The 20,135-nt window shown below is 52.4% G+C and overlaps 1 protein-coding gene across 12 annotated transcripts; it reads right to left on the reverse strand.

Annotated features, from left to right (window-relative positions):
- Positions 1 to 233: 233 nt before the first annotated feature.
- On the reverse strand, positions 234 to 17,836 carry FGR (FGR proto-oncogene, Src family tyrosine kinase). 12 transcript variants are annotated; one of them, XM_073233472.1, is made up of 16 exons: positions 17,642 to 17,836; positions 15,597 to 15,661; positions 14,838 to 14,977; positions 12,220 to 12,317; positions 10,290 to 10,352; positions 9,111 to 9,340; positions 8,511 to 8,613; positions 7,580 to 7,678; positions 4,525 to 4,628; positions 4,155 to 4,304; positions 3,326 to 3,481; positions 3,063 to 3,242; positions 2,425 to 2,501; positions 2,022 to 2,175; positions 1,118 to 1,249; positions 234 to 1,007 (listed from the first exon to the last, which is right to left on the reverse strand). In XM_073233472.1, the coding sequence occupies exons 6-16, from the start codon at positions 9,328 to 9,330 to the stop codon at positions 799 to 801; spliced, it is 1,584 nt and encodes a 527-aa protein (XP_073089573.1). In that variant the 5' UTR covers positions 9,331 to 9,340; positions 10,290 to 10,352; positions 12,220 to 12,317; positions 14,838 to 14,977; positions 15,597 to 15,661; positions 17,642 to 17,836; the 3' UTR covers positions 234 to 798. The 12 variants fall into 12 exon arrangements, with proteins under 12 accessions (XP_073089573.1, XP_073089571.1, XP_073089572.1 ...); XM_073233470.1 differs by having other exon boundaries at positions 9,111 to 9,343; positions 17,642 to 17,835; XM_073233471.1 differs by lacking the exon at positions 17,642 to 17,836 and adding an exon at positions 17,487 to 17,616 and having other exon boundaries at positions 9,111 to 9,343.
- Positions 17,837 to 20,135: the final 2,299 nt, after the last annotated feature.

Raw genomic sequence — 20,135 nt, forward strand, 5'->3', positions numbered from 1 at the left:
CCAGTAGCGAAGGGTTCATTGTGATCTCCAGTTGCATGGCTTCTGTATCCGTCTCTCAGGTTGTCTTAAACTCACATGGGGACGAGCATTAGGACTTTTGGGTATCCTAAAACACACCTTAGCGGGCATGGGCACTCTCTCACCTCCCCTTCCTCCCAGCAACCAAAGCAGTCCCACTCACCTCCCACTGACCACCGTCCCTCCCAAAGGTAGGGATTGTCACGGCTCAAGGATTCATATTGTCATTTTTCTTATTTACAAAATCAATAAACACAGGCATGATTCAGAGAGGTGGGGAGCCCTCAGCACCTCTCCCTACCCTGGGCTTGGATCCCAGTCACAGACTATAGTGTCCACCCAGCAGGAAAGGGATCCAGCAAAGACCTTCTCTGTCTCTGTAACTTACAGACACAGAGAATTGAGTAGGAGGTGAATTCCGGGGGCCTGACAGAATGGGATGGGATGACGGGATAGGTGATAAGAGAGGGAAAGGATACACAATTTTATAAATAACTAGACAGGTCTGAGCCTTTCTTTTTTGGAGGGAATGGGCAGGAAGGCTAGGGGCAAACAGGGGCCTAAGTAGAAGGAGAAGAAACAGTGCCTGGCACCAGAGTGAATAAGGGATGATCTCTGAGCCTCTATTTGCCCCCACCTTTAAAATGAGTGCACTGCTGTAGATGGTGTCAGAGCAACCTGCTTGCTCTGACATGTTAGGACTCTTCAGGGTTCTAAGCCTGAGAGCTCTGGGACCAGAGCCCTGGGGATTGCAAGAGAGGTGGCTGATGCCCAGACAGGCTATGTCTGATCCCCAGGCTGGTACTGGGGTTCTGTGGAGGTAAAGTAGTCCTCTAGGAAGGACTGCAGGTACTCGAAGGTAGGCCTTTCCTCTGGGTCCAGACGCCAGGTCTGCTCCATAGCCTCGTACAGGGATGCTGGACAGCCTAGGGGGCACGGCATGTGGTAGCCATGCTCCACCTGTTCCAACACTTCCCGGTTATTCATGCCTGGAGGGTGGGACTTCATCAGTCAGGGGGCTTAGTGCCTCCCAAAGAGGCATCCAGGAGGAAGCCCTTCCCCTTGATGACGTTTCCACCTCCCCTATCCCTTAACAAACCTGGGTAGGGGACTCGGCCCTTGCTGATGAGTTCAGTGAGCAGGATCCCAAAGGACCACACATCTGACTTGATGGTGAATCTGCCAAAGAGGGCAGCCTCTGGGGCTGTCCACTTGATGGGAAATTTGGTCCCTGGAGGGTTTGGGGGAGAAAGGGCAGTTAGTGGGGGTTCCCTGGGAATAACTGGATTAAGAGAATGGCATCTTTAGGATTGGGGGCCCTGAGCGCAGAGATCTCTGGGCAAAACAGAGAGGACCTGGTATCTAGCCAGCACTTTCTATGTGTCTAGGATAGTACTAAGTGCATTACAAATGGTGTAATAATTCCCAAAACAATAACAGCTAGCATCTGTTAGCTGTATCGTCTTTACTACATGCTAGAAGTTGTATTAAGTGATTTACATGTATTAACTTACTTAACCCTCACAAGAACCCCATGAGGGAGATTCTATTATTATCTCCATTGCACAGATGAGAAAAAGGAGGCACCAAGTAGTTAATAACTTGCCCGGATCACAGTTTTGTAAATGGCTAGGACACACATCCAGGCATTCTGGCAGCAGAATTCATGCTATTACTCTATTGTCTTTCACCTGTTAATTATAGCAGTGCCTGGTACATAGTAGGTGCTTGATAAATAGCTGTTGGCTTACTACTGTATGGATATTTTCATTGTACAGATAAGAAAAGACCGCTCACAGAGGTTAGGTGAATTGCCCAAAGCTTCAGGGCTGGTAAGTGAAGGAGCTGGAACTTGAACCCAGAGTGGCCTCTTACACTACTACATCAGGATTAGGAGAGTCCTGCATGGTGAGGGTGTGGGGCGAAGGGTTTCTGAGTATAGGGTCCCATGGCAGCCCCTTGCCCACTGGAGAGCTCTTCGAAGGTGGGATGAGGCAGGGCACCTTGCTGGGGGTTGTACTCATCATCCTTGATGAGACGCGCCAGCCCGAAGTCAGCAATCTTGCATACCAGCCGCTCTCCCACTAGGATGTTGGCTGCCCTTAGGTCCCGATGGATGTAGTTCATGCGCTCCATGTAAGCCATGCCTTCAGCTACCTGGAAGCCAAGATATGGAGAGACGGGAATACTATGGTTTGTCTGAAGGGTCATTTGAAACACCCACTTTCCAGATGGGCAGACTGAGGTTCAGAGCCAGGCAATGCCCTGCCTCAGGTTGTACAGACGATCCAGTGGGTGAACTGCACTCACAGGGGTAGGGGTAGGCTAGGTGTCTGAGGGCACAAGGATTAGTGGAAGGTTAACAGGAGGGGGATCTGAGAGATAAGGGCTACTGTTCCAGTTTACCTGGGCTGCCATGTCCACCAGCTGGGGCAGCGACAAATTCTGGCCCTCCCGATTTTTAAGGAACTCCAGCAAGCTACCTGTCGAGGGGAACTCAGAAATATTAGCAGCAAGACCCTACCCTCGCCTCCAGGCCAGCCGTTCCTCGCTTGACCCCGCTCCTATCCAGAACTCCTCTCAGCTTGGCCCCGCCCCCTGCTCTCAGCACTGTCATCTAGATCCGCCCTACTCAGGATCCCGCCAGGAGCCTCAGTCCCGTAGGCACCTCACCAGGTCCGCTTCCACAGAGACCCTGACTGCCACATCTCGTTTCTTCTTCTCTTTCTCCGTCCCCTTAGACACGTCCCACTCAGACTTCTTCAGTACAGATCCCGCCTTCACTTGCCCAAGCCCCACCCCGCGTACTAGTCTCCGCCCCCACGCCCAGACCACCGCCCCACACCACCCCCGGTCTAGCTTGGTTCCGCCCCCACGCCCAATACTCACGTGGTTTCATTCACTCCCGCCGCTTGCTCAGACTCTGCGGGTCGTCCACTGTCCCATCACAGATCGCCACCCACGTCCCTCGTCCAGAGACACCCACCTTAACTTCGCCCTAAATCCCGCTCTCCCAGACTCCGCCTCCTGCCGCCGCCCCTCACCGTGGCACATGAACTCCGTCACGATGTAGATGGGCTCCTCTGACACCACAGCATACAGCTGCACCAGCTTGTCGTGCCGCAACAGCTTCATGATCTGCGCCTCCGCCAGAAAGGCCTTCGGCGACATGGTGCCCGGCTTCAGCGTCTTCACTGCCACCTTCGTGCTGCCGTTCCACAGGCCTGCCGAGCGGCCGCATCTCATCAGGACCGGCTCCCCACCGCCCAAGCCCTGGGCCTGGCCCCCGCCCTCGGGACCTCCGTACCCAGCCACACATCCCCGAAACAGCCTGTGCCCAGCCGGCGCTCGAGCGCGATGGAGCTGCGGCTGATCTCCCAGGCGTCCTTGGCCAGGCCCAGAGTCTGCGGCTTCATGGTGGTGCAGGCTGCTGTGAGCAGGTGGCACAGCCCATCGTTCACCTCTGGGAAAGGGAATGGAGAATTGTAGGTCACAGGCAGGCCAGGACGCCCCAAACATTCCTCATCCCAACCCAGCTGCCAAGGTCAGTTATAAGTGACTAGGCCACAGGTGAGGTCACAGGTCAGGGCAGAAGGCAACCCCGCCCACTGAGTAGCTGACCGTGATGGTGCCCTGGGAAGAAGGTGTCGCCAAGAGGGAGAGATGATCCCACGAGGACTGGGGACCTTCCCATAAGAGGTGGCCTTCAGTTGGGCCTCCAAGGATAAGATGGGATTCTCAAAGACGGGAATAGAGTTAGGGATTCCAGACAAAGATGTGGACATGAGCCTCTACTCTTCCATGGACCTCATCCCTTGGCTAACCAACCAAAGCAGAAACCTGGGCATTGCTTCCCACCTTCCCCTAAACCCCACAGTCCATCTTCCAAGTCAGGTATTTTCAGTCTCCAAGACACCTTAGTCATTAGGGGGTGCCATTTGGCCATGGACAGCCTTACACCTGTTTCCTCTGGAGTCCTACAGAGCAGGATCCTGGACTGGGAGCCAGATACTTGAGTTCTAGTTTTGGTCCAGCCACTACTGCTCTGGGAGACACTTCCCTTCTCTGGGCCTCCGTCTCAATGGGTTGGTTCAAGAATCTGAAGCACATGGAAGCTCCCGAGGGCCAGCCCTCACCAATGTAGTGCTGTACCAGCTCCTGCACCGAGTTGAACTGTGCCCGCGTGGTGATGTAGTAGCCACCTGTGTCCAGCTTGCGGATCTTGTAATGCTTCACATGATCACCTCTGGTCTGGTCCCAATCCCGGATGGACAGGGAGTAGGCACCTGTGTGCAAGTGTCACTTTCAGGCCTGCTTTCTTCACCCCCAGTCTGGGAGCCCAGATAGACCCAAAAGGCTGGGACTCTGGAGCTGGGTGGCCACATCCCTTGAACCCAGTCCCAGTCTTAATACTACCCCTTCAACCCTGTCCCAGCCTTGGCCCTGACCCAACCCCTCACTGCAGCTCCTAGCCCCATAATGGCTGGGCTTCCCAGTTGCCCCTACCTTTGGTGGTCTCACTCTCTCGAATGAGAAAGGCCCCCCGGGGGTTGCCCTGTGACAGCAACTGCCTCTCTGAATCCTTCCTCCCGATCTTTCCAAAGTACCACCTGTTGGGAAGGCCAGCAACAGTCATGTTCAACCCGTTCAACCCCCAACTCAGCCTCCTGGGAAAAGTCCCCTCACTTTTAGCCTAGATTTAATTTCCTCACCCGTGAAATCGGGCTCATACACCCGCTTCGCAGCCTGATAGTGAAGTTCCCAGTGAAGGGAAACGTAGAATGCTTAGCACACAATAGGTGCCCAATAAAGTTTAGGCTTCTTCTCTCTATCTGGATCTCTCTTGAATTAAAATAGCCAGAATCCCGGTCACCAGCGACCTCATTAGGGTGCCTGCCCCCTGTCCATTGGTCCATCTCACTAATGCCCCTCCTTGGGCTCATTTTACAGTTGAGGAACTTGCAGCTCAGAAAGTGTAAGTGACCTGCCCACAAAGCTGGCTGATGAGCTCTACCTGAAATTCTTTGCCGTCCACCTTTGCTTTCCCACCACCCGAGCCACTCAGATCCCTGTCCCCATACCCCACTCCAAACCCTTTCCTACTCTGGCTTCCAGAATGACACCCTTTCCTGTTTCTCTTGCCTCTTTCTGACTGCTCCTGCCCTGCTCTGACTGCCCCTTTTCCTCCACTCTCTTAAATGTGGATGTTGTCCTAAGTCTCAACTTCAACCTCAGGCCTCAAGCATTCCTGCTCTCTTTTGGATATTCTTCCTGGGACTGAACTGTAGCTTTAAACAAACTGAGAAAGTGTGCCAGAGGAGTTGAAGTGACCACAGGTGTCCTAGAAGACTCAGATGTCATTTGATCACTAAATTGGCCTGTGACCATTTTAGGCTGAATTAAAAGAAGCATAGTCTTCTGATGAAGGGAGGTGACAGTCTCCCTTGTAAGTAAACTCTAGGATTGTCAATCTCTACCTGGGTACTAGGCACAGTTTGGGGAACAAGGGATGGCAATGGCAAGTGGAGTACCCAGGAGGGCAGGCAGGATGGCAAGGAGGAACTATTAAAAGCTGTGTAGACAGGACACATTCCCAAGTTTTTTCAAACCCCACCCACACCCATGACAGTAGCAATTCCTTAATAATTAATATAATAATAATAGCATCCATTTTGTGTTAGGCTCTGCCTCAATACATATACATATTCCTTTGATTCTTATACCAATGCTGTGAGGTTAAGGTCTTTTATTAACCCCACTAGGCAGATAAGGAAGTTGAGCTAACTAGTAGTTAAGCAACTTGCCCAAGGCCACATGGCTTTTACACTATGCTGCCAGAATAGGAACCCAAGCTGCCTCCTCCACGGCCTGCACACTTAATCACAGCACTGCTCTTAACTACAGTATTGCACTGAGTGCCTCTCAGAGTTTCCAGACACTGGCCCCAAGATGTGGTCACAAGCAGGAACCCCCAAACCACCCACCTTCTGCATGATCACCCCTGCACTCTGCCCCAGAGGAAGGCCTGGACCCCATCCACTCCCTTCTGCTTAGAGACACATCACCCCAACCAACGCAGCCCATCTGCAGCCTCTTCATCCCACCAACCTCCACATATGCCCACTTTTCTTCCTTCCTCAGGGAAACTGCTCTAAGCCTATCTTGCCACCTTCCCTCCATTTCCTCACCTCCTACTACCTCCCAGGCTCTGCTGTCTGGCCTGCACCCCCACTTCACACAGAGAGATCTTCCACCAAGGTCACCCCCACTGCCAAATCCAGTGGCAGCCTCTGACACTCTTTTTTGTTTCCTGCAACCTCTACTCCACCCTCTTGGCTGTTCTGACTTGGCCTGGCCTAGTTTTCCACTGGCTAGTTCACCTCCAAGGGCAGATTTCTCCAAAGCTGGATCCTAGGGCAAATCTCTTTCTTCCTCCTTCTCTTCCTCAGCCTCCTATGCAGCTCTCATTGTCATCCCCACTCTGAAAAGCCCCAAATCACCACCCCAGCCCAGGTATGCCCTCTGAAAGAGCCACAGCAAACAAAGAGACTTAGTGCCAATTAGGGAAAGTATTAGCCAATTAACCCTTCCTCTGGGCTAATTCAGGTGCATGGCTTGGCCCAGGCAGGACCCTCTCTTGCAAAGCAAAGCACCATCTAACCTGATTGCAGGCAGTCTCCTCCACCTGGGTGTTCCTCTCCACAAACTTCAACTGCCAAGTCCCCCTGAGAACCCGTTACTTGTACCTGCTCCCATGTTCCCCACTTTAGCAAATGGCACCACCACCAGTCAGTTCCTTGAACAGACTTTGGTCACCCTTCATTCCTCCTCTACTAGCCCAGTGGCAAGTCAGTTACCAAGTCCTGGTGACTCCCATTCTGCAGTGCCTTCAATCTTTTTTGTGGGGGTAGTTGTGTGAGAATATATACAAAAGTGTGCCTCAGTTTCCTTATCTTTAAAAGGGCACAATAATAATATCAATAGTGCTATTGTGAGAATTAAATGAATCAAAGTAGGTAAAGTGTCTGCTGTTGTTACCTAAAGGTCCTCCATGAATGATGATTCCCTGCCCCCTTAATAGATTTAATTCTAAGTAATGCCCTCTTGCAATTATTTATAATTTTTAAAGTTCATACACTAAGCTTATGCAAATAAGCTGAGAGGCAATATGTATACCGCTTAGCAAATGCAGCCAGACTATCTGGGTTCAAATACCTGCTCCATCAACTTACTAGCCATGTGAACTTGGACAGGATTTTTAATTTCTCTGTGCCTCAGTTTCCTCATTTGTAAAACAGGATAGCAATCCCTAACTCCATTAATACACGGAAAGCATTTTGAATAATGTCCAGAACATAGTATGTGCTAGATAAAGATAATGGTAAAGATTATCTACTATCCTTATCATCATTATTATCTTCTTTTATTCCACAACGAATTTACAGAAGGGGACAGGCTCAGAGTAGAGCTGTGACTTGCCCAAGAGGCCGCCTTGATTCAGAACTCCAGGGTCCTGACCCCTAGCCCTTCCCAACCAGGTCCTCCCCCAACTCTTACTCACTCTTCAGCCTGGATGGAGTCCACAGGGGCCACATAGTTGCTGGGAATGTAGCCAGTTTGTCCAGAGCTGAGGGACCGAGCCTCCCACCAGTCACCCTCACTGTAGGCACAGAACATGGGGTATTAGTTGCAACCCAATCCCTGGGTACCCTGGGGCCAGGAAGGGCCACAGAAAGGATCAGGTGGAGACTCATCCTGTCAACCCTGCACCTTGGACAAGCCCCACCCACACCCAACCAGGGCTTTTGTCTGTTCTGCCCCCAGCCACTGCAGCTGCCCCAGAAGAATTTTCCCTGCAGAAGGAATATTTTTGGGGAATCTGAGCCTCCTGACTTTCTCCTCTGGCTTCTCAGATGAGCTGGGGTTCAAGTAGGCAATGCACAGTTAACTAGGTCACTTCCCCACTGAACATCCCCACCCAAACCCCACTATGGCTACATATTTCCTTCTGGATAAAATTCAGACTTAAAATTCAGGCTTAAAGAGCCCTGAAGAATCTGCCTCACCTACCTCTCTAGCTTCTGCTCTCTCCATTCTGCACCTTATACTCTATGATCCATCTATCTAGTCTGAACCACTTGGTGGTTTCCAGAAGTCATCATTCTTATTCTCTCACTCTGTCTTCCTCTTTTCTCACCTCTTCCTTCAACATCTATTCATTTTTCTAGTCACAGTGTAGAAATCACCTCCTCCAAGACGCCTACCCTGATAACCACTACCACTACCCTGGAGACTGTGTTTGGTGTTTTATCTGTGTCTGTAATTCTTAATGCTCCGTTGACATAGTAGCAATTACTCAGGGTTGTTATTGTTATGTATCTGGGTCCCCAACTAGGCTGGGGCTTCCTGAGGTCAGAGACCAGGTAGGATTCCTCTCTGGATCCTGTTCCCAGTCCAGGCCAGGTCCTGAGCTGGGTGGCCTGGTCACTTACGTGTTGTTCAGGATGTGGAACTTTTCGCCCTTGGTGAAGGTGAGGTCATCCTCTGTCCGGGCCTCATAGTCATACAGGGCGACGAACAGGGTCACACCAGTCCCTGCAGAGCCAGGGCGACTCAGCAGAGTACAGACTCAGCAGGAGACAGAAGCACCAAGGGGTCTGTACCCGTGGAGTCCTGCTCCTCAGCCAGGTCTTGTGCCTCCCCACTGCTACAGAGCCCTGGTTCTCAGAGGCCTTTGGAGTCCAGTGGATTTCTAATTTGGGCTTTGTAGCTCAGCACCCCATGGATTCAGGAAACACACCTTCACGCTCATCCCTCTCATCCTGGGGAGTCCCCAGGTCACCCGCTCCTCCTCTTCCCCACCAAGAAGGCTTCCCACTTGCATCTGTCATCCAGGTCCTGTTCTCAGACTGGGAATAGAGCTGTCTCCCCCTCAGACCAGGGTTTCTGAGGGTACGGTGGTACACACTCCCTCAGACTGTGCAGAAAACAGTCTCTGTCATACCCGAGGCTCCTAAAAAAAGCCCATATCTCTCCTCCCTTCAAGTTCTCCCAGGGTCCAGGCAATGCCTGCCTCGAGCCCCTAGACTCACCTGAGATGCCCCTGATGGTGCCCCCATCAAGGAAGGCAGGGCCAACAGACTGAGGGGAGAAGTTGTTGTAGTTGGGGATATGTGCAAAGGAGGACGCAGGCCGGGCCAGAGTAGGGTCAGGGCCATAGCGGTCCGAAGCCCCGTAGCCTCTGAAGTCCCCTTCCAGGCCAACATCTTCCTTGGGTGCCGGCTCCGACTTCTTACAGAACACACAGCCCATTCCAGGTGCCCTGCTACAGAATAGGGAGCATGCCTCACTTGGGGGTCCCTGTCAGATATGCCACCCAATTCACACACAGGTGCACAGGCACATGCACACACACTCCCTCAGGCATGCAGCTTCCCCTCTCAGGCCTGAAATGGGAGGTCCTTCCTAGTGAGGGATAAAGGAGAGGCAGGGCCGCCACTGGGTCTACCTCCCAGCTGCCTTAGTATGTTTGAAGAGAATATGTGTATCCTCAATGGGGCTGCTTTTCTGTTTTGGGATGTTGCTGACTTTATGTATTTTCGGCTCCTATTGCTTCACTATGGTATGCCTCTGTGACTCATTGGGAGTGCTTATGTGTGTATGCCCTTTGTGTATCTAAGTGTCCGAGAGTTTATTTGTGTGTGTGTGTGTGTGTGTGCACAGCCCTTTGTGAATGTGCGTGTCTAGGACTGTGTGTCCATGTCTTTATGTATGTGATGGTTCTTGTGTGTTCATGTATATGAGTGTGTATGTATATACATGTTTCTGTGCGAGTGTGTATGTATGTGCCTTTGTGTGTTTCTCTGTGTGAGTAGGTGCCTCTGTGTCTGTCCGTCATGACTATGTGTGTAGCCCTGTGCGGGAGCACATGTGCCTGTATGTGTGTGTCTGTGTGCACAGTTCTGTGAGTACATGTGAATGTCTCTGTGTGTGTTTCTCTCTGTGCATGTATGTGTCGACATATCGAGAGGTTTGTGTGAGGGCTGTGTGGCGGCACCTGGAGATTCCCTGCAGAGAGGGATCAAGGCCATTTCCTGTCATGGGTCCAGCTTCTGGCCTCTCAAGCTGCCTCATTCTGGCTCCCCCATCTGTTACCTAGCAACAGGCCCTGGTAGGAGGAGGGGGCTATGAGGAGTTGTGGGACTCAGGAAGGCACTCCCACCCCATTTCATGACCCTGAAAGCCTCAATCTCTGCTCCCCCCCAACTCACCCCTCAGGCCGCTACTCTTGGGTCAGTGGAGCTGCCGCATGGTCCTTGGGAGGGGCCGGAGACCTGAGGGCAAAGCAGAGGACAGGGAAGATGAAGGCTCTGCCATCTTTCCTGCAAGCCAGCTGCCAACTCCTGCCCTCTTCAGGAAGCCAGGCCTGGGCTCTGCCCCAGCATGACTTCTGCCTTCATTTTCCTTCCCACCCCCCCAGCACACTGACATATCCAGCCTCACAGGACACACCACCCACACCAACTCTCTCACACTCATATCCACCAAATCCACCAACATATACAGTAACACCCCTGCCCCCAGCATACAACCACATACCAACACACAGCGTACACTTGCATGGTGTGCTCACCAACACCACCACACACTAACTCAAACTCACTCTTGCAGAGTCCAGGCTCTGAAGCACAGCGCGCGCGCACACACACACACACACACACACACACACCACCTCTCAGACTAACAGACTTGGATACTTGGACACTTATATTTTTGTATTAAACCCATTTCTCTAACTGAATTTCTCTCAAACCATGCTCAGCTCACTGGCAGCCCCCAGCACCATCTCCTAAAAATGAAACGAGCCCTTCCTCTGGACACCTCCTCTGCTCCCACAGTGGGCTGGGTAAGCTCCAGCAGGCCCAGGGTTACATCTGGGGGCACAGTGAAGGTGAACACCTACCTTCAGAGCTCGCTCCTATCTCCGCATCAGGGAAAAGGCTCAGGTCAGAAGCCAGAGCCACGAGGGTCTTTTGGGGATGCCCCCAAATGACCCAAGCCTTTGCTGGTAGCTGTGGCCTCTGAGCGACCAAGCAGACAGGTCATTGAGCAAGGGCTCCCCACGCCCTGCCAGAAACTCTGTCATTGCAACACTCAGAGAGGAACTGCTAGGGAGAGGACTCAGTTTCCTAAGATGTGAGAGGAGTGGAGAGTCGTAGGGTGGGGCTGGCCCAGTGGACACTGGTTTCCCCCCAAGGGAACTGAGAACTCTTGGGACAGGTGCCCCACCTTGCCTTTTTCCATCCCCAAGTCCAGTTCCATGATGGATATCCTCCTCCCCTTCTCTGGGTCCTGCCCCTGCTACCCAGCACTGCTTACCTCTTACAGGAAGCCTCAGGACATCCACCAGGTCCAGATGCCTAGCTGATCAGCTCCCTGCCCCCGACTCTAGACCTACCAGCCCCTCTCATCCTTCACTGTAACGGTTCTCCCATGTGTGTATGAACATTGTGGGGGCAACACCCACGTGATGAACTGTGAAACAGGCTGTGGTGATGGCCCTAAAATAGTCCCTTTTCACCAAGCCCTTGCGGACATCTTCACCTCAGGACCCTTCCCCTGGGGTGAAACCACTGTGTCTGAAAGGCTTCAGGAGGCTGCAGGGTGGTTAGGGTCAGGGTGAGAATAGAGGTGGAGGTGGGGGGCACTCAAGGCCCAGGGAAGAGATGTGGGGCCCTGGGGGGACAGATGGGGGTCAGATGTAAACAGGGCTACAGGGTGAGAATGGAGGTCTTCTCACAGGAAGATACAGGCACATCATCTCAAACGGCACATAGGGTGGGCACCCAGATCTACACAGTCCTCCTGATACAGCCAGAGCCACACACATGATCTCAGCTACACATGGTGCCTCACACAGAGATTTTGAACTCCTCAGTACAGATTTACAGACACATCTGTCTTCAAGGATACCCATACCTCCACATACATACACCTCTGCCCTTAGCCATACACACAGCCTCTCCACAAGAGTAACATGTACAGAAACTATAACACTTACTATATGACTATGTCCCCATTAAACACTACACATATATTACCTCATTTTATTCTCATAACCCTATAAAAAACTCATTTATTCTCATAACAATGCCTATTATTGATAAGGCAGCTGAGGCACAGAGAGGTTTAGGAACTTGCCCGAGGTCACACAGATGATGTATCCTAGAGTTTGGCTCCAGAATCTGAGCCACTTCTCTCCATTGCCTGGTCACAGATGAGGATAATTACAGCCATTCCTGCAAGCATGTACAGATGTGCAGAGCTCCCATAAGGACATACAGAGATATACATAGCCCTCCCCCAAGTCGCCCACACAGAGCTCCTTTCTTTAAGAGACACAAACTTATACAACCTCTTGGGTCCCCAAATAGTACAATGTTGCTACTTCCAGCAATACCCAGGTATGTGTTACCACAACATTTACAAGGCAGCCAAAGGGGAGCCCCGAATTCTGCAGGCCTGGAATGGGGTAGGAGATTAGAAACTGTCAGCCTCTGATAAGGAGGGGAAGGGCTCTGCTGCCTAAGGAAGAGCCCTGTCAGGGCTGCCAGCATGGGGAACAGACAGCTGAGGGGCCAGATCTCGGGGCTTTGCACTCCCAGGCCTAATGATGGGGACCAAAGCCCCAGGCTAGGCATGCCTCTCTGGGCTCCAGTATGTTGAGGGGTTGGGTGATGTGGGGTGAGGGGGTGGGCACAGGGTCTGGCATCTGCATGACCCAAGGCAGTGAGAGGCACTGAATGTGACCATGCTAGTGTGGCTTTGTCAGAAAAAGATGGGGAGAGACAGAAAATGAAAAGGCAGAGCCAGAGAGGAAGACAGAGATACAGAGAGACAAAGACAGACTGAGAAAGCCAGGGAGACAAAAGGAAGATATAAACACAGGGAGAAACATCGTGTGGTGTGCTAGTATACGGACTCTCAAAAGAAGAAAGAAAAGGCCCTGGTTTGTAGCATTTGCTGATTTCCATGGTGTAAATATTCCCATCATGGCTGATTTCAAGTTACCCAAGTGACTTCCTGAACGCTGGGCTGGGAAGAGATTCACAGAACAGCTCCCCAGAGCCAGTATTAGCTGGCTTCAGCACATCACTGCCAGAAAGAAACAAACAGAAAGAGACAAACAGAGACAGAAATGAGAAGTAGAGAGACAGAGCAACTGAGAGACTGGGAGAGAGAGAGAGACAGAGCAAGAGGACAGGCAGAGATGAAGAGAAAGAGCTGAAGACAGAGAACTAGATTGACGAGGAAAAAGGAGAGAGGGAGCAGGGTGGGGTCCTCTCTGCTCAGGTGTCTGCATGAAAAGAGCCCTCAGGACTCTTCTCCCAACTCTGATCCCAAATAGTGTCTCTGGAGAGTAATTTGACTTCCTAGAAGTCTGGGCGTCAATAACTATTAGTTTAAAAATGCTCATTTATTAAACACATACTCAGTGCCTGGCATTGTACCAAGCAATTGCCATGCATGACCTCATTTATTAACCCTATGAGGTAGCTTTTCTTACCTCTATTTCAGGTAAGGAAACTCACAGAGAGTAATTTTCCCCCAAATCACACAGTACATCATGGGAAGCTAAAATGCAACCCCAATAAATTTAGCTCCAAAGCCCACCATTGGCACTGCTATATTTTTCAGTCCTGGTGGAAACAATAATGTGTGTTCCTTAATGAGCACCTACATTGTGCCAGGCCCTGTGCTATATGCTCTAAATCCTCATTATAGCACAGAGAGGGGAAGCAACCTTCCCAGGGTCTCTCAGGCAACCACTGATTTTCATGGACCTAGAATCTGAATCCTGGTCTTCCTTTTCTCAGGGCTGAACTAGGCTGCCTGATAACACAAGAAAGGGAGCAACTCAAGAGTAGAAATAAGCATTCTGGGTACTGCAGGGACTCTGGTCTGTTTACAAAAGGCCTCTTAAACGTAGTTCACAGGAGTCTGTTTCCAGAGCCTCATCTGGGTCAGGATCGGGTTGTGAGTTTCAGAGCTGAGGTCCAGCCCTGGACCATGGGGCACCTGCCTTCAATATTGCCCTCTTTGTGGCCCTACCCAGCTTTCTTCTTTATACTGCAGTGTTAGCTCTGGGGCCTTGAATAAATGACATAAGCCCTCGAAGCCTCAGTCTTTCCATCTGTACCTTCTGTGCAATTGTTGAGAACACTTGACAAGATGGGGCTCTTGCTCAGTGTGCAATGGCCCAGTGAGGTTGAGAACAGGCAGCGAAACTAGAATGGCCCCCAGGGACCATTTATCAACCCCCTACTGAGTATGAAGGGGAGAAGTGACTTACCCTAGGTCAAACAGCCAGAGAGGGGATTCAAAGCCAGGACCATTAATTGAGGTCCAGAGTTCAGTTCCTAGCACCTTAGCTATGTTCTCCAAAGCCTGAGGAGGTCATGTTGTCCCTATCTGGTGAACATCCTATTTCTGACCCAGCCCCTGGCCAAATGAACACACCACCCCTGCCATATGACAGCTGACCACTCAGCAGGCACCCTTCCCCTGTACATAGGAGTTCTAGGTCCACCTATCCTTTCTTGAGGTCCACACTTCCCACAGCCATGTCACAGCTTTGGTGTAGACACAGGATGTCCTGCTGCCCCCAGTCCCTGCCAAGTATCTGTGGGATCTGGGGACAGACTCTGGTTCAAATTATACCTGGCGTGACAACTAGCTTGAGACTTTGGGTAGGTAGCTCAGTTTATGTCTCTGAGCTGTAGTTTCCTTGCCTAGAAAATAAGAATATAAATCTCTACCTTACGGGCTTGCTTCTGAGCATCAGATGCAGTCAAGCCGTGAAAGCACCAGGCACACAGTAGGTGTCCAGTGAACTTTCACTTCTGCTCCTTTCCCTTGAGGAAGGCCCCTCCAAGGACCAGGGAGGGGAGTGGCAGCGCTGAGAAGAGAAGTTCCCAGGGTGAGGTGGGAGGGCTGAGCTAGCCCAGTGGCCCAGGGGATTTCAGAAAGAGGGAACTGGGACTCCAGGCAGTGGCAGGAAACCACCATCCTGCAAGAGTTCCGGCTGCTCCTTGGGGCTCTGGGCTGGCCACAGGCAGGGCGCAAGCCTCAGCTTGCTGCACCCCATCCCTCAGCAAGACTGACCCCCCCCCACGGAAGGCTTCTGCCCCTCACCCGCAGAGACTCCACTCCTCTCCCTGAACTCCAGCAACGTGGCGGCACCCGTCTCTTTCACTGAGGCCCCGCTTCTCAGTGAACCTCCAACCATCTTATGCCATTCTTTCTTGAGGCCTTACAACCACCACCCGTGAACACACAGGGGCTAAGACATACCCCAGTCTGATTCTACCACCCGGTAGAAATCCAGGATTCACTACACACCCGGGATTCACCCCACCCAGGTGGGGCCAGGTGTGTGGGGGAGGGGCGGGTGGCAGGGCATGGGGGAAGGGGGCCTATCTTTGACACACTAGCTTTACCCCCCACACAGGTGTCAGCTGAATTTTCTCCACTTCTTGTGGGTAAAAGTGGTTTCTCATCTGTTGCTGAAAACTCACCACCAGATTCTAAAACAGGGGTCTTCAGGGATTCAAGATTTTGGGGAGATGGTGGTCCAGGAGATCTGAAAGAATAGGAAGTGGCCACAGTGTGGCCAGACAGGAAGCCCCTTCCCTGAGGCCCACCCGGTCTGCTTTGTCCACAGAGGGGCCCGGCTCCTCCTTCCCCAGCTCTGGGGTCCCCCTACCCAGCCTCCCAAGCTCTGGCCACTTCCTTTGTCACATCAGCCCAGGTGGCTGCAGAGAACACCCAAACACCCACATATGTGCTCACAAGCTCATGCTCATTGACTCCAAGCCCAAACCATACTCACAAACACTCTCACACCCTCACTCACAGCTTCACACTCACTGGGGAGCAGCAGCCAGTCATGCAGTCCATGAACCCCATGCCTTCTTCCACCATCACCCTGTGCCCCTCTCTGGATGGCTACATGGGATTTGAGGGGGGAACTCAGGCCTCAGCTCTAGTCACTTCCTGCACTTGCACCTGGGGCCCCTCCTGCTGGCCCCATTCATCACTGACTCCCAAACCTCCATCTTCCCACTTGGTGAAGTGCCAAGAAAGCCCTGCTTTCCCACCACTGCCACAGATGGAAGGACACCACAAAACTCAGGGATCACTGGGCACGGCACCACAGGGGTTGGGGACAGCTCCCAAACCTGCTTACTTCCCCAGGGGCCTTCAACAAATCCACACACATTTATATATTTATTAGACGTCAGTCGTGTGCTGGAGGCCCTGTCAGGCTTTCTGGTCCCCGTCCATGTTTTTGAGAAGGTGAAGGCCAGGCTTCCTGGATCAGTGAGAGCTTTTACCCCCTCCAAGTCACTCTGCAACAACCGCTTTCTGCGCCTGATTCTCCTGACCAGGGATGGGGAGGAGGGAGTGGTTTGGGGTCTGAGTAGGGGCAGAGGTCATTTTCCCCCATAATTCAAATGAGGAAAATGAGGCCCGGAGAAGCTCTATAACTTGCCTAAAGTCACACAGCAATTAAGGGCCTATCTGGCCAAATCCCTGAGACTGCGTATCTCCTGCCCCAGGATCCCTGAACACGGCGTCATGGCTCTCCTCTTTGTCCGGAAGCCCACCACCTCCGGAGGACCCATGGGGGCGGGAGGGGGTGACCGGAGGGGACTGCGCAGGCAACGCACCCAACAGCAGCCCAGCGTGGGGCTCTGCCGCGCCCCCTCTTGTTGCCATGGAGACAGCCCCTCCGGGCAACCGCGGTCAAAGGCAGGATTTCCGTCGGGGCGGCCAGCAATTCCCGGATCCCGAGGGGAACGTGGATCGAGACCGCAACCGCGGGCGGGGACGGGGCACCCAGAGAGGCCCATCCCTGCTGAGGGCGGGGACTTCCCCAGGAAGCCGGGACCCACGCCTCTAGCTCCCTGAAGGAGTCCCCTTGCCATCCGGGACCCGCCCACCGGTACCGGGGCAGGAGAGTCAGGGGCGCTGCTTTCGTCGCAGCCTTCGCACCCCTCCCAGCTGCAGGCTTCACCCCCGATTTCTGTGGATTCTGGATGGGGGACTTCCCGGACCCCCGGAATTGCGCCCCACACTCTGCATCCTCCAGGAATGGTTTTCCTTGATCTCCCGTTAGGGCAAACTACTCACCTAGATACTTCCAGTCCCCTCTCCTAGCTGCCCTCTTCGGGACCCCTCAGCTTCTTCAAATCCTCATTTACAAGGTACCCTCAGTTTATTCCCCAGACCCTTTTGGGGGTCGTCTTAGTTCCTCTCCCCTGGCGCAGCCTCCTTCCCAAATTCTATCAGTTGCACTCTATAGGTTCTCTCCGTTTTCCCCACCAGACCTTTTTTGGGGGTCTTTTTAGTGTGCTTTTCCCATATTCCCTCAAGCCCCCCGCCCCCAATTTGATCAGTCTCACCTCAGTTTTCCTCCGTAGGTCCTTTTCGGGGTGGAGCCCCTTTGGCCCTCAACGCCCTCAGCTCTCCCCAAGTTCAGGCTTACTCCCCCTAGCCCTCCTCCCTCCAGGGCCGCGGGGCGCCGCTGCCCCCGCAGCCCCACCTGACGGCTGCCTACCTGGTCCCGGGGAGGCCGCCTCTGACGGACCCCAGGGCGAGCCAGTCGGGGCTCCAACAGCCACGAATGCGAAGTGGGTTGGGGGAGAAAACGGGTTCTGCCCGACTCTGGCCGCCGCCCCCTCTGGGCAGAGAGGAGGAAGCCGCCTCGGACTTCTCTATTGCAGCCGCAGCGGCGACGGCGGCGGCAGGGAGTACTCGCAGTCACACCCCAGCCCCGAGCCAGCTGCCCTCGGGGAGGGGCCCTCAAATCCCAGGCCTGCCCGCCCCAACTTCCTGCCTCGCCGGCGTGACCAGGGGTCGGCTTTTCCAGTCGTCTCCCTACACCCAGCTCCTCCCCCAAGACCTCAGACCCAGCACAGCCTTCCCAAAGGCCCCCTCCAAAGGGCAAGGTCCTCACCCTCAAAAGCACCTGCGCTTTTACAATCATCGGATTTGAGGTGAAGGGGGACTTTTGTCTTTCACTGAAGACCTGCTCCCCTTTTGCAGCTGGGAAAAATGAGGACCAGATGGGGCAGAGCCCCAAGTTCTCAGAGCCACTCCAGAGCCACAGTGAATCCTGTCACCATGCCTTACGTCCTTCAGGCGCTGGGCGCTGAGGACACAGGGATGCAGAACATGCGAAGCAGCAGGGGGCCCTTCTCTTAGCAAACTGCTCTTCAGAAGAATCAGCCTTCAAGCTGCACTGAGGGAGAAGGGTGTCAGCCTCCTACACAGCCCCAAGTTTTAGAAAAACAGGGTCATCCTCTAGCACAACTCCAGCCTTTCCAGCCAGTGGGCATCCCTGACCAACCAACCCCTCAACCTGGGGTTCAGTCCTCCTCCCACCACTGTTATTTCTCCAGCCTTAAACCAAGGACCAGGAAAATCAGAAGAGATGTGTGTGGCAGGGCTGTTTGGTGGAGAAGTATGTATATTGGAATATGGTGTGGAGACCATGTAAGCACAGACATGCGTGTGTGTTTGTGTGTGTGTGTGATTGTACACAATGAATATGATGACTGCAATTTTGGGAGTCAACAACTGGGACACATTATGCAGGCACATGTGTTTCTGTGTATGAGCAGGGCTGTGGGTGAATGCCTGTGTGTGTGTGTGTGTGTGTGTGTGTGTGTGTGTGTGTGTGTACACACATGCAGCTCAGGCTCAGGTTAGTCCCGCTGTGATTGGGGAATGGCAGAGAAAGATGGGATGTGGGTAAGAACGCTTTTCTGTTAGGAAAATGGGAGGAGGGATGGAGAGGAAGCTACAGGGGAAGAATGGAGGGGCAGGGACTTGGGAGGGGTGGTCTCACCCTGGCTGGGCAGTACCACATTCACCATGGAGCACTCCCTGACTGCCTGTTGGCCCCCAGCTTCAACTAACAAACTAACAAACATTCATCATTGCCTGTCAGGTGCCAGGCTTAGGGAACACAGAGATGAAAGAGATTGGCCCCTGCCTCTGGGGGATCTCTCAATCCATCAGGCTCTCTCTGCCATCCTTCAAGGTCTGGCTCCTCAGACCTTAGGCCTTCCCTGATTGCTGCCCCTGCCACAGCAGGGCACTCAGCACCTCTGCCTGGTGACCACTGGTTCCTGGGACGTGGGGGTGTGGAATGCGATTTTCTCAAGGGCGAGGACTAGGTCTGACTCTCACAGATGCCCCTGGGGCCCAGGAAGTGTCTGGCACTGAATAGCATGTTCTCTGGGCATAGGAATGCGATAATCAATCAAGGAACAAAGGCATTAACAGGTGAACAAAGGAAAGCCCAATAACTAAATAACTGAAGGTAAGAATTAAAGAATGAATGAAGAAATTCAAGAATCAAGGACTGAATAAGCAAATGGGAGGAATAACAAAACTGTTTCTGCTTTTAAAATCCAAATGGGACCACATAGCTTCCTTGCTTAAAACTCTCTAATGGCTTACTTCCTATTTTGTTTGGAATAATAAAAATAAACTAAACTAAACTAATAATAAGGAATAATAAAATCCAAACACCTTTTCATAGTCTCTCAGGCCTCCTATGCCTGGCCCTCCACCCACTTATTCAACCCATTTGGGCCTTCTTCCTCTTCAGCCACGTTGGAATCCTTTTCAGTTCCTAGAATACACTCTGGTGTGTCTTCTTCTTTTTTTTAAAATTTTATTTTGGTATCATTAATCTACAATTACATGAGGAACATTATGTTTACTAGACTCCCCCCATCAACAAGTTCCCCCCACATACCCCATTACAGTCACTGTCCATCAGTGTAGTAAGATGTTGTAGAATCACTACTTGTCTTTTCTGTGTTGTACAGCCCTCCCTGTGCCTCCCAATTATACATGCTAATCGTAATGCCCCCTTTCTACCCCACCTTATCCCTCCCTCCCCACCCATCTTCCCCAGTCCCTTTCCCTTTGGTAACTGTTAGTCCATTCTTGGGTTCTGTGAGTCTTCTGCTGTTTTGCTCCTTCAGTTTTTTCTTTGTTCTTATACTCCACAGATGAGTGAAATCATTTGATACTTG

This window comes from Manis javanica, chromosome 4, assembly GCF_040802235.1.
Source record: "Manis javanica isolate MJ-LG chromosome 4, MJ_LKY, whole genome shotgun sequence".
Classification (NCBI taxonomy): Eukaryota; Metazoa; Chordata; class Mammalia; order Pholidota; family Manidae; genus Manis; species Manis javanica.